Source organism: Cupressus sempervirens, chromosome 6 (genome assembly GCF_028749045.1).
Source record: "Cupressus sempervirens isolate cs-2001-9-10 chromosome 6, ASM2874904v1, whole genome shotgun sequence".
Classification (NCBI taxonomy): Eukaryota; Viridiplantae; Streptophyta; class Pinopsida; order Cupressales; family Cupressaceae; genus Cupressus; species Cupressus sempervirens.
The window spans coordinates 381,472,458-381,486,492 of record NC_143123.1 but is presented as its reverse complement, the minus strand read 5'-3'; the positions used below and the strand labels follow the sequence as shown (position 1 = coordinate 381,486,492).

The 14,035-nt window shown below is 35.8% G+C and overlaps 1 protein-coding gene across 1 annotated transcript in view; it reads left to right on the top strand.

Annotated features, from left to right (window-relative positions):
* The window catches only part of LOC149552652 (heme oxygenase 1, chloroplastic-like), a 46,451-nt gene extending 34,173 nt beyond the window's left edge, over window positions 1-12,278 (top strand). Inside the window, exons 3-4 of the mRNA XM_089788222.1 lie at window positions 11,697-11,804; window positions 11,894-12,278. Coding sequence (XP_089644348.1) covers window positions 11,697-11,804; window positions 11,894-11,986 — 201 coding nt within the window. The 3' untranslated portion in view covers window positions 11,987-12,278. The remainder of the gene's footprint in view (window positions 1-11,696; window positions 11,805-11,893) is intronic.
* Window positions 12,279-14,035: the final 1,757 nt, after the last annotated feature.

Sequence of the window (14,035 nt, the reverse complement as noted above, 5' to 3'; positions counted from 1 at the left end):
GGTTTTCACCCATAACCTTGTCTTTGTTTTCTTGATTTCAACATATGGGGATGTTGAGTTTTGTGTCCGTAGTGCCTCAAAGAGGTTTTCACCCATAGAGTTGTCTTTCTTTTCTTGATTTTAACATTTTTGGTCCGATAACACACCTCAAGGAGGCTTTCACTTGTGGAGTTCGCTTTTTATCATTTATTTATCTATAATGAAGGAAATCTCCTTGCTTCCCAAAATATGGTAATGCATTGAAGTTAATATCAAAACCCTTTAATGAACTTCAACAAGATGCTTCTTGAAGCCTCATTAGTCAAGCAATTGCTTCACCAATGTTAGTGTTGAGAATAGTGTAGTCATTGAAAAGGTTCTAGCAAGATCTTTGTAGCAACTATGGGAAGACCTTGTATTTATGTTAGAATAATTTTCCTCAGAAATTGTAGAAGTGTCATTAAAATCCGTATATTGATCATAGCTTGATATGATGAAAGAAGTTGTACCAAAGTGATGAGATATCTTAGTTGTCTTCTTGTTCATGATTAGCTTGTCACGACTTTTAGGTCAAAGGGGAAACTCATGCATGTGGAAGGCATCTTGGATTTCGTATTCTCCACAATCTTTGTCAGTGATCTTAAAGTGGGACTTACATAATGGTTCTTTGGTATGTGGATGAAAGGCATTTGGGTGTATGTAGGATGATGATCTTTTTTGGGTTGAGAGTTGTTGGTTTGTTTGTTTCAAATGCACTTTTGATTGTGGAAAATGATTAGCTATGCAATAGTGCCCTACCAACATTGTACAATATTGAAAAGATTGAGGATCAGCAAAGAGAGTTCGTTTAATTTACGAATAGGGTAAATTTGATGCATTGGTGGAAACCTGAAGGTGGATGAATGGTGTGCATGACATGAATCTAGGGTTGACCAAGAAGGATGTAAGGAAGGCCAAAATTAATGACATGCAACAAGGTTTGTTGTATGATAGGAAGATATATTATTTGATTTTGCTTTTACATTGTCATGCTTTCAATGGTGCAAGTATTGTGGTCTAATGCTTCTTTAGATATGTTTGATTAATGTTGCAATACAAATATTTGGTTTCAATCTATTGTTGACATGTACTTGTTAAACTTTATTTTTTGTAACAATGGCCTCAATGTAGAAAGGAACAATATGAGATGAACTAATAGGAGGTTTGCCATATTGTTTAAAGGTAATTTGGTGGCTAGAAGACGAGTGTCATATGAGGGCTCATAATTGAGTGGGTTTAGGATTTTTTTTGAAGTAGCGTTTTATGAAAATCCATGATAGAAATTTAGGCAGGGTTTTCTTCAAGTTGTCCAACAAGGTTGTACATTCTTTTAGAAATAGGTCGGGAGGCCCTTGGATAGTTATTTAGTAATTTTTATTATGTTGACTTGTGAGAGTGCAAGCTAAGTGTTTTATTTTCATAGCTGTGACATGGTTGTTTGAGTGCTCAATATGCCCAACCATGGCATCATAGAAATGGGATGCTTTATTGTAGCTAACATGATCGACATGGACATTTTGACCTTGAGTTGGATTTTTTTTTATTAATATTTTGCTAATGGATCTTGATATATAGTAATATACCCAAATCAAAGATTCTTTGATGTGGATGTGCTTCCTTCAATTTCCACATCACTTCTATGCTTAGTAATTGGATTCACGCATCCAAGCCTTGAACTGGATCCGGGTTCATACCAGGTCCGGATTCGTGGGTGAATCCATAGGGACAAATCTTGACCTTGCATGAATTCGACACGAATCCTTCATGAATCCATGCGGATCCACATGAATCCGTCGAATCCCCAAGGACGCACAGGCCAAACTTGGAATAAGTACACACAAATCCATATATACTTATATTAAATATTTTTTTAATAATTGATATATATATGTTTGTGTGTGTGCGTACTCACAATCTTTAAGAATCATACAAAGAAAAATAAAAAATCACAAATCCACATTGGATTCTTGAACCCAAATCTGACCCCGAACTTGAATTGACAACTAAGCTTCTATGTAATGTCCCTTCCTAACCAGTTCAGAGTGGGTGGTTATTAGGTTGACCCTAGCTAGTTGGGTTTCATAGGCTAACGGGTTAGGGTTAGAGGAAGTTTAGAGACATTTTACCAAGATGACAATATCAGATTTTTATTTGAGCTCTAGTGGCTATGATGTGCATCACACTCTTTTCTAGAGTGATTTTAGTGGAGTTTGCCCATTTTATTTTTAGTCCCTTTTGGGGACCGACAGAGCTAGGTGTCAATATTTCTATTTTTAGACGTGTCAGTGGGAGTAGTGGATATCATTGTCTCGGTATTTGATATAGTCCATTGCTTTTAATAAAATAAGGATAAGTTATGAGCTTATGAAGTTAAAAGTTCAACTTTATTATTGTTTGAATATTTTTGATAGAAGACTATACATGCGCCAAATGTTAAAATTGAGCGAGTAAATATAATGTATGGGATTTTTGGAGAGGGCACCACTTTGGGGACATAAAGTGAATAAAATGTTCAAATAAGGCAAGCCAAAGGAGTGGGTGTGGCTTTTCAGTCTATATAAATAGCTTATGGGAGATCATTTTGGCATGATGGATTTGGATATATTTTATTGTTCTTGATTATTGGAGGAGCTGATTCGTCGTAGGGTTTGTGAGGATGAAATCCTTTACAAATAGATCATCCATGTTGGTGAAAGACTAAATATGAAGGATTTCTTGGCAGTTTTGTACAGAAATCACATTGCTTCATTGGTGCTTGATACCTTCTTCAGTTTTCAGAGGTTCAGATTGATAGATACCATTTATGGTGACTGATTATGGAGATTTTCTAACTTAATTGATATACATTTTGTCTTTTTGAGGCTAGCCACACTTTCTATGCTGGCTTTGTGCCATCCAGGGAGGGAGGTTTATGCTGAAAGAGGGGAGCGCTAGGGTTTGAGGAGGGTTTGTGTTCATCCCCACCATTTCTATTCATCACGCAGCCCTTATAGGTTTCTTGGAGTTTGACATCCATTTCTGTGATGTCAGTTTGCAGAATTGTGAATAGACTAGACTTCTTTGGTGAATTTTGTGGATGTTTTGAAAATACCTTTTTATTATATTTTAGTAACTGGGTGGGTAAGTTGAAAATACCTATGTTACCCTGAGTTTCTGGGATGGGGGAATGGAGAAACAGGTTTCCAGAACTTTTTTTTTGACGGGGCAGGGGACTACATATATAGAATATTAATATATATGGAAATCTGAAATTCCTATGTTGGGTGTATGGTTTGGAACTTGAAGGCGTTATAAACTATTAGGATGCTGAACATGGCCTTTGGAATGGAGAAAAATTGTCAACCCTGTAGGCCAAATTCTTAGTTTCTTTATACACAGTTCAGCAAATACAAGTTTCTGTCCTGCTCATTAAATCTTTGCATCTATTTAGATGTTGAAGTGTTATTTCTTTTCTGAAATGTAATCAAAGTGATGCTACTTGTCAATTTACAAATTGGAACTCTACTTACAAACTTAAACATCAAACTCTGAAACTATCTGTGCAAACTGCAAACACACATATGCCTTGTGTGTGATCATAAGTTTTAGCAGTCTGTAATCTGCGATAGTTTCATTAGTCTGAAGTCTGAAAGTCAAGAAAATCTGTTCTTGAGTTGAGGCTACTGTTGTTATTTTATCTCTGAAAGTTACTAAAACAATTGCAAAATATCTTTTAAAAATGCCATGAAATGAGGCCACAGCTGCTGGAAACGGTTGTCCATCCTTGGGACAGCTGGGTAATGATTTGGCCATCTGCATCTGTTAAGGGGATGTTCAACAGTTTCCAAAATGGTTGTTCATCATCTCTGAGTTTCCGGAACAGTTTCCAAAAAAATTCTTCATCAGGGACGGCTTAAAAATGTTTCCGGTCATCCCCCATCCCCAAAACAGGTGCACTTAGGGTGGAAATGTATTTGCAGGTAACACAAGAAAATATATTTGCATGGTTAGTTCAGTTTTTGGATTGTTCATATTTTTGAGAAATATTGTACCTTTAGTTTGGAATTTTTTTTTGGAATATTGCAGTCTTGTGAATTTCTGAATGTTGTTATTTTCTGAGTAAAAACAGGGTAACATAATACATTCTATCTAAGTTACCGATTCGGATGTGGAATCAGAAGCGGATGCAGGAAGCGGATATGGGATGCGGGATTTTTTTTTTTGGGTACAGATGCATTTGGAAACGTCTATATGTGTGTGTGTGTGTGTGTGATATTAATATATATGCAAAGAATTTAAGAACTTATAAATACAAGAGCTTAGAGTTAGAAACTTAGAAATATACAAACTTACATCATTTAATAGTATCATATGATACTTCACCATTGATCAAGATTCAAGATATTTCAAATGTCAATTAAATAGTTCAAGCTTCGAATTAAAACTTCATAGGCACAAATATTCATGTTCTAGACTCCATGTCCAAACTACAAAATCAAAAACATAGTTCATGATTCAATGTTCACTAATCAGAATCATAAGGATTCTCAAAATAATCTGGATCGTCCTCATCTCCAACTGCTGCAAGGTCCGTATCATTTGAACCAAGAATGGTTCCACTTGCGCCAGATGCACCATGTGTCATGGACCTATCATCACCATTATCCATCATCGTAGTAAGATCATGAAGTGTTGCATCCAAGTTTACACATTCATGGAGTACATCCCAAAGTTTGGCTGCCCCGTCCATGTTTTCGTCATCTTTACATGACAAAAGACACAAGTTGGTATGAATGTAGACCAAGTCCTTAGCTTTCTTTGACCCCAACCGGTTGTGCTTCATTGAATGGATATAGGAGTATGTACTCCAATTCCTTTCAACAGAAAAAGAACTTGCAACCTGCATTGTGTTCACAAAATTAATTTCTGAAAATTAAACATATAAACGAAAAGTAAATGACAATATGACAGATGTTGAAAACTAGATTGTAGAATACAAGTTGTAACAAAAAAACAAAAATCAAAACTTAATTGTGAGAAGATTTTAATTGCAAGAGGTTGTAGATGTTTGTATGGCTGACCATACACGTACCACCATGTGATTGCTTCCATTTTATTTTGGTCCTTAATTGCAAATGGAGTAAGCTTTGCTTCGGAAGCAAATAAGCCAAACTCTAGCCTCACCTCTTCATGTATCTCATCATCTTGGAAAATTCTTGCAAAAGCTTTGGACCGCCCATTAACAACCTCTTCATCGGCAGATGGTGCAATTCTATTTGGCATAGGAAGTACCGCCTTGCTATAATACCTCGGAGATAAAGCACATGCAAGGAGGTGCAATGGGGTAGTCATCTTCTCCCAACAATGAATAATTATTGCTTCCACTTTACTGCATAAGGCTTGACATTTTGTAGGGTCACTCTCATGTGCTTGTATAGAATGTTTTACCTTCTCAACCATGGTGTCCATGCAATCATACACATCTCTCAAGCAACGTGTATCTGTATTAGAAAAGCGAAGCACAGTCATGATGGGCTTGGTGATATCCAATACATATTGCACATGAACCCACCAACGTTCATCCAAGATCATACCCCTAATCTTTGGGCTCTTTCTATATTTGAAGCCTTACATGCACCCCATTGAGGACAAAAGATCATTTGGCTCAAAGCATCTTTCACCTTGAGAAGTCATCTCAGAACAATAGTATGGGATGCAAAACAGGTCTCAGCAACCTAAGCAAGTTAACAATATGTTAATTGACAATAAAGTTATAAATATTAACTAAATTACAAATCCATGAAATTTAATATTTGCAAAAAATTAATTTACCTTCAGCAACTCCAATTGTGAGTATGTTCTAAAAATGGATTGTAACATGTTATGGTTAGTCACAAACATTTGTATGTCCTCTCCCTCTTCGTATATTTGCTTCATCCAATCTATTTGAGTGCTAGTCTGTTGCATAATCAAGTTGAGGGAGTGTATAATGCGTGGTGTCCAAAAAATATGGTCATACCGACCCTCAACGAAAGCACCAACTCCCCTCCAATTTTTGGCATTGTTTGTAACAACTTGGATCACATTCTCACTACCCACCATATCTATGGCCTCAATGAGAATATTAATGAATTGTGAATCCTTCACCTCCCATTGACAATCAATTGCCCCTTTGGGGGACATTGTAATCACATTAATTAATGGCCTGTTTCTTGTATCTTTCCTACCATGACACACACACTCGAGGTTTTCCAAGAGTTTCTTATGGGTTGAAGTGCTTCCTCTATTGAAACTCTCTCCTTTTGCAAGAGTGTGGTACACGCCTTTTTATACCCAGGACTAGTGTAATCATCTGTTGCTTCTTTGATGGCTCTTAGCCACTTACCATTTCCTTCCAATATGATGATCTTACCAGGTTGAAAGGAAGACCACTAGCATAGAGGCAACATGCAATGGCTTCTTTAGCGCGGTCTCTTGCCTCCATTTTAAATGTAGAGTGCAATGAGCCTCTTTTTCGGGCTGCTGCAAAATCTTCTACTTCATCCTCCTCTCCTGGTATAGGTACTTGCATGAATGGATGTTTGGAAGGTACAATTGGTTCCATTTTAGCGGGTGGTTGCATTTTGTTCTTTTTTGAGGAAGGAGGTTGATAATAACTTTTTTTTGATGTTTTAACCAAATGATCAACAGCCTCTTGTTCTTTTACAAACGAAGCTATCTGTGCATCAGACAACCCCTTCCCATCTGTACCTTTTACCAGCAGAGCCCATGCAATGAAGTTTTACCCGAGAATAAGAGCTATTGAAAGGCTTTCCTTTGTTACTTTGACAATAATTACAACTCCAAATATAGGAGTCACCACCTGCAACCTGTGATATTCTTCTTGTATGTCTCCAAAGAGGAAACTTTAAATCAATTTTGAAATTATCCCCTCTTTTCCCTGCCACTGAACTTTGACCTTGTCCTCCCATTGAACTCTGACTACCGGTGGCAGCCATTCTTGCACAATACAATGTAGTTTCTTTAACTTTCTATAATAAGAAATTAAATAAATTGAAATCAATAAAAAAACTATGAATATCAAGCATACAAGTAAAATACAATGATACAAAACAATTCAAATAGATACCTAAACTTGTTTCTCAATTTCTTAAAAAAAAATTTGAAAAATTTCTTCACAAACTTGAAAAAATTCATCAAAATCTCTAGAAACTTCATTGGAACACTCGAGAATGGGATAAAATGCTTACCTCTTAGTGTTTTAATGAACTTGTGGAAGCCAACTCTCGCGCTATGATCGTTCCTCTTCGAAAATAATAAAGTTACCTTCAAAATGCCATGATGGAAGCCAAATGAGAAGAGCAAACCCAGCTGCAAACAAAATGATGGTTGAACGGTTGAAAGACCTCTATCAGGGCCAGTTTAGGGTTTGGCAAAAACAAATGTTATTATAAGCCTAAAGGCACATGTTTTAATTGGACTTAAAGTGAAAGAATTTTTTTTCTTGTTTTCTTTTCATGTTTACTGTGAAGGCGTCTGGAAGCGCCCGGATGCCGTGCAGGGGCTGAGATGGGAGGCAATTTGTCGGGGGATGGAAAGAGCTGGGGGTTATGTGTTTCCGGGACAGCTGGGACATGAGGTCATTTTTTAGGGGATGACAATTTATAAATACTAATAATGAACTTCAAACAAAAAAAATTAAATCACGAGATTGAATAATTGACACCTGCATCAGCAATATAAATTCCTTAAATTTGATGATGATATAAGTATTCCTTTCTGTCAAAATTGTTAATGTCCTCTAAGTATAGAGTGTCATTTGTTTCATGCTTTTGATTAAAATGTGATAATGTTGCCGAACACTTTCTTTTCCATAAGTTTCACATTGCCTTTCATAGGAATTAACTTATAATCTCTTCAATGCATGGCTAAATCGACATGGTTGAGAGTGGTGTGAATTTTCATACTTTTCTGGCTGCATTCCTTTGGGCTTCATTACCAATATCATATTCAAAATTGGTGCATCTCCTCCATTGAAATTCCTTAAACATGCAAGAGGAAGAGAAATTAGACTATAATCATAGAACTAATGACTGAATCATAACAATGCAGTGAGACTGTTCATATTTATTCTTGTGGACCAGTCTGGATCTGGGTTGGATTACATAATAATTATACCCTCTCTTTCTCATTTTTGGGCAGTTATTTCTTTTTGTCTTATAAATTGTTCATTTGGAGCATCACTGGACCTAAGGAAGGAGCCATGCCCTGCTGTTTCTGGGGCATACTGTAAATGTTTTCAATTTTCTTTTTCTAGGGGATGGCACCAGGGATGTTTCTTGCCCATCACCCAATCCCTAAAATATTCCAGGCGTGGGGATAATTGGAAATACCCAGGAGACATGCACATGTGGATCATAGGTACCAAAACCATTTTACTTATCATCCATTTTTGTGCTCGTACTGTCAATTTTTATTATCTTCAACCTTTAGGCGTTCTCTTCTGCTTAAACCTTTTTTTTACATTTCTCTCCTTGATGATAACGTTCTATTTTTTTGTTACATCTTTGAATCCAACACAAAATTTTCTGTTGATCTTCATAGTAATAAGTTTGTCATTGCCTCTCTTTTATTCTCCTCTTATTGATTTTCTCATATCTTGTGTTTGCCCTTTGTTTCTAGCACAACGTTGTAATACAGTGTCATCTTGATTCATTGATTTTCTTGAGCCTTGTATATATCTGGAAACACACTTTCATTGCTGATATTTACAATTTATTTGTTTTTGACAAATTCATTACACCATTGGTTTTTCATAGGAGGAAGGTAGGAGGAAGGCATTGTGAATTATGAACACAGTTTCTTTTATATTAACCTAAGGAGCCACCCTGAATGTTGTCAATGATTCAAAAATTCGAGAATATTTGTAATATTATAATCATGCAAGTTGCTTTTGGTTGACTAGTGAAAATTCTGCTAATTGCCATAACAAAGTACTTGGTGAATTGTGTCTTAGAGTTGATTTTGTTTCTTTAGAATAATGACTTCGATATTTAATTCTACTGCATTTGAAAATGTTCTTCAAGAGTAGATTTTAGTTTTTTAGTTCTTTTTAGGAACATTTCAATGACTATTTGAGATTCGTGTATGTGATGGTAGAGAGATATTGGTGTATTTTGGATTTCTGTCCGCATTTCTTGAAACTGTTTTAAAGAAAGGTGAAATAGTTGATGCAAATTAGATTTTTTATCTGAGCATATTTTTTAGATTTTTTTTTTCAAATTTGAAGTTTATTATGTTAATAGCATTATAGAAAATTTCTATTGCATATATTTGAAACATGGCAAGAACTTTAAAAACAAGTGATCTAGAAGCTAAATGTTGTTTCTATTTTGGTGGAAGCTACAGAAAGACTAATAGCTTTTACTCGGTTTGATGGCCAAAGGAAATGATATCAAGTTTCATATATTGTAGTAAAAAATGTTGAATCTTGTGATGTGAAAGTCTTGTAATGCCTCACCATAAAGTTCAAAGAAATGGGTAGGAAAAAATGTTGAATCTTGTGATGGGAGAGTCTTGTCATGCCTCAGCATAGAGTGTTCAAAGGAATTTGTAGCTGAGTTCCTTAATTATTATTCTCAACTCCTAAGTCACGAAACAAATTGAGCTGGATTGAAATGTCTCATGAGTTGACAGAAATCACAAAATAATCACGTTAGAGAGTCACAAAATAATCACGTTAGGGGCAATGAATAATATATAGAAGTCAAATTTTTAATGCTGGTCAATTAATATACAGTTCACCATCACCTTTGAAGAATTAAATTTAGTTTCAAAACAATTCAACTTAATTTCTTGGAAGCCAACTTTGTTTTATTAAAGTGTGATAGCCAACCATGATTATGAGCTCGTATTAATGTTTAAATAAAAGCTGTAAGCTTATTAATGAGGCCGACCCCTCTCAAGACTTGGAGCAATGCTGAAGAGGTGCATATAAAACAGAAGCTGCTCCCTTTGTGAAGAGAGGTATTCTTTCGGAGTGGATCATATTTGTAGGTCACATCCTTTCAAGAGAAGGTTGGAGTACAAGAAAGGGTATGTGAGATGGATTAGGCCAGAAGAAGGGAATAAAATATTCTAGGATATAATATCAGATACAAGCAGTGGTAAACCTCTAAAGCAGCGAGTTAATAGACAGCAGCAGCAACAACAAATTAGCCAGCAAGCCGACTTTTAATAAGGCACACTGATTAACATCAAGACAGAGCATTGGAGAACATCAGCAATTTCCTAACAACGATCAGGATCAGATCAGAAGTTGCTACTAATTAGCAGGCAGTAACATTTTTTGTTTTCTTTGGTGCATATATATATATATATATATATGTATGTATGTATGTATGTATATGTATACGTGTGTGTTTAGTGTATGCCTGACACATGCAGCGATATAATGCACAAACATTTACATATTAATATAGGATAATGTTTATTTGGCACAGAGAATGTGTACACACACACACACATTCGACACAATATGGATTTCCAAATAGCAACAATAAATCATGGAAGGTGAGGAAGGGAATACAGCTATAGGACACCTTATTAGGTAAAACATCTTGTATGAGATGGCTGAAGGCCGCATGAAGCCAAGAGGGATGGTATATCCGGCCTGGGGCCTAGGGGATTGCTTTGGGCACCCTATTGTAGTTCCTCCCACATCTACACTGAGCAATTGTTTGGAAGATTCAAGGGAGTCACAATCGTGGTAGAGTAGAGGGTGGCATGATGAGGGAGAATGGCTATAGGATTCTCAATTGGGTACACCACCTCATAGAGATGGCAGAAGGCCACATGAGGCCAAGAGGGGATGATTTATCCACTCTTGGGCTTAGGTAGAGGATTGCTTCAGGCATCCTATCATGTTTCTTTATCCAAGCTCCGTTATGATTGAACCCAAACAATAAATTAGATTTGTTATACGACTATTGCGATTATGAATATTTGTTCTTTAACCCCAGTAATGGTTGATCTTATGAATTGTATCTATATTTGTCTAACATGATTGCAAGACTTCAACAGGGATTTATTTTGCTTTACATCCTTTTGGGTAAAGTTACATCTCTAACTATATGATGTTCTCTTTTTTTATTGAATTTGTGACTTCTAGGTCAAATTATAGGGTAATCCAGAAAAGGACATTACAATTTTAGATTAAATTGTTTGACACAAACTTTGAGAAAATTAGAGACACTGTCTTTGGTTCTTTACTCAACTTTCTTGTAGTCTCTGCTTTCTGTGCGAGAGGTAAACACAAGTTTAGAACACCCCAAATATGACATTATGTTTATAGCTTGGTTGCATTAGTGTCGTCAAAATGTTTAATGGATAAACTTATAGTGATTTCATAGTTGGCATACTATTTATTAGTGCCATCTGAGCACTAAAATATAACTTTTGTGGATAACTGTAAGAAAGTAACAATATGAATGGGAGAACATTCCATGCATAAATAAAGTACTTGAAGTCAATTTTTAAATTGGCAAGAAGAAAGAGTTTCAGTGCGATTCCTGCTGAATAGTGTCTTGTTTGAATTTTATTCCCAAGAACTTCTTGTACAAGAATGTTGCTGTAAAGTATTTTGAGGTTTCTAGTGAAACCTCATTTAGATGATTGCTCAAGTCATTTCAATGACGCAGGTTGCTGCAAAGATTCTTGGTGGAAAAGAACTGGAGTTTTATAAATGGGAGGGAAATCTGAAAGAATTGTTAGATCGCGTGAAGGAGAAGATCAACAATGTTGCAGAGGTGAGAATGTAGAAATGGGGCTATGAACACTTGAATTGTATATATAGGCATAAGCCATACTAATAGGATTTTTTTAATATTTTATGCAGGGTTGGTCACGAGAAGAGAAAAATCACTGTCTGAAAGAAACTCAGAAGTCCTTTGAATACTCTGGAAAACTCCTCCGCTTGATTATCTCATGATCAAGTGCCCTGCCAAGTTCATCCTATGGTGTAGATTTATCAAGAGAAGCTTCCAGCTTTCTTGGTTCCCACCTAAATAAATTCCAATAGTTTTTAGATTGTTATATGGCTGGATCATTTTACATTCTAACATTTATCCATTTATCATTTGTGTATCCATACTTGTAATCCTTTCAATTTTGGTGAACAAATACATACAGATTTGTAACTCATCAGGCCATTTCCTTCAATAAAGATGCTTGAGGGAAATGGATTAATTATATATGGAAGCTTTACTTTTGATTGCTCACAATTTTTTTAAACCTCTATAATGTATATATGTTATCTGGTTTTGCATTTGGCAGACAAATCTTCCAGCAAACTTTTTATGTCAATTTTTGCTTATTGATGGTAATTTCCATTTTGAATGTTTTCTATTTAAAAATGAAAAACAGTTTAGCACTATTAGGTCTTCACAGTACATTTAAGTTGCAAGATTGTACAGGTCACCATACAAGTTTCTCCAAAATACACAAAATCTGGAAAAAAAAAGTAATTTCAAGGAACCTGCAATTTGACAAATTTTGCTTTACATAACTCCGGTATCTATTCATCATAATTCATATGTAAGGAGAGGAAATTTTCCAATCACGTGTTATTCGTAGTTTTTCTTTACAGCATTTTTGAGCCACTTTATCGTTGACATTTCATTCAATGAAGAATGGAACCCTAGCGAGATGTGAACATCAGCCACTTCCATGCACGTTGAATAAAACTCAGAGAATGATAATCAAGCACAAATTTGTTTAGCGATTTTTTCAATAGAACTTGTAAATCCAAAATTCTTTAATTATTAGGACTTGTAAAAAAAAACTTTTAATGATATGAATTTCAGGGCATAAGTTTTATGGGTCCAATCTATTGCATAATGAACCTGCCTCCTAGGATTGTCAAGGTTAACATTTGGCACTTGGAGCAGATAAACTTGTGCTTAGATTAGTTCATTAAACAGCGATAACATTTCTTCACAAATTATATACTTTTGTTGCTTCATTAATGTATGCGGAGGATAAGTATTTTGAATAATAGAAATATTAGTGCATTTACGTCATATACCATCACAAATAACAAATAACTTGAATGAAATAACCGACCAATAATAATAACAAAATTAGTTGCATTTAGTGGCTAGCCAATAGATATATACACATATAATTTTATGTGACATATAGCTTAACCAATTATTTTGATGTAAAAATATATGTACATAAGAATAAAAAAGTTATGGATGGGAGGACTTAAACTCACTCTTTGAGAGTCAAACAAGCCTAGCTTGGAGCATAATAACCCAATCAACATATGGGCAATGTCTTGAAACCAAATTAAAACATGGACGTAGCCCAGAAACAAACCTCTATTATGAAGCCGAGGCAAGAGCAAAAAGAGGGTAGAGGTCTAGTTCATCCTTCTTCCTTCAACTTTGCGGGAACTAACGTAGGGTCTAGAAAAGTCCACCATATGCATTATTGTCCTCAATGACTTCTTCATCTCAGAGCAGAATTGGGGCTAGTCTAGGAAACCAATTAAAAGAGGAATGCCATCTTGAACCTACATGTGAATTGGGCCAACTTGAAGATGTAGGAGGAACACCACTAGTTGGAGGCCACCCACATAGGGACCCATGATGAGGTGGTGATCCAGGAGCATCCTAGGGTAGTTAGCAATCCTGCATGTTGGAGGGATTTTGGTTTTGGAGTTTAGGACTAGGTCACTAAAGGAGTGGTGCTCGATCGTTACTAGGTGTAGTGTTGGCCAAGGAGCTCGGTTGTTGAAGGTTTGCTCAACATTTACATTGTTGCTCAACTTATATTGTATTGCTCGACAATTGAAGGAGCTTGGCAATGCTTGGTTGGTGGTTGTTGACACTCAATAGTTTGGGCTTGTTGAATAAAGTTCTTGTAGATTTGATCAATTGTCTTAGAGCATTTAATGCATGTGGTGTGAGATTGTGACGTGGAGCGATCATGAGAGTTTGTGTGGACCTATTTGGGTCTTGGTTATTTGTCCTAG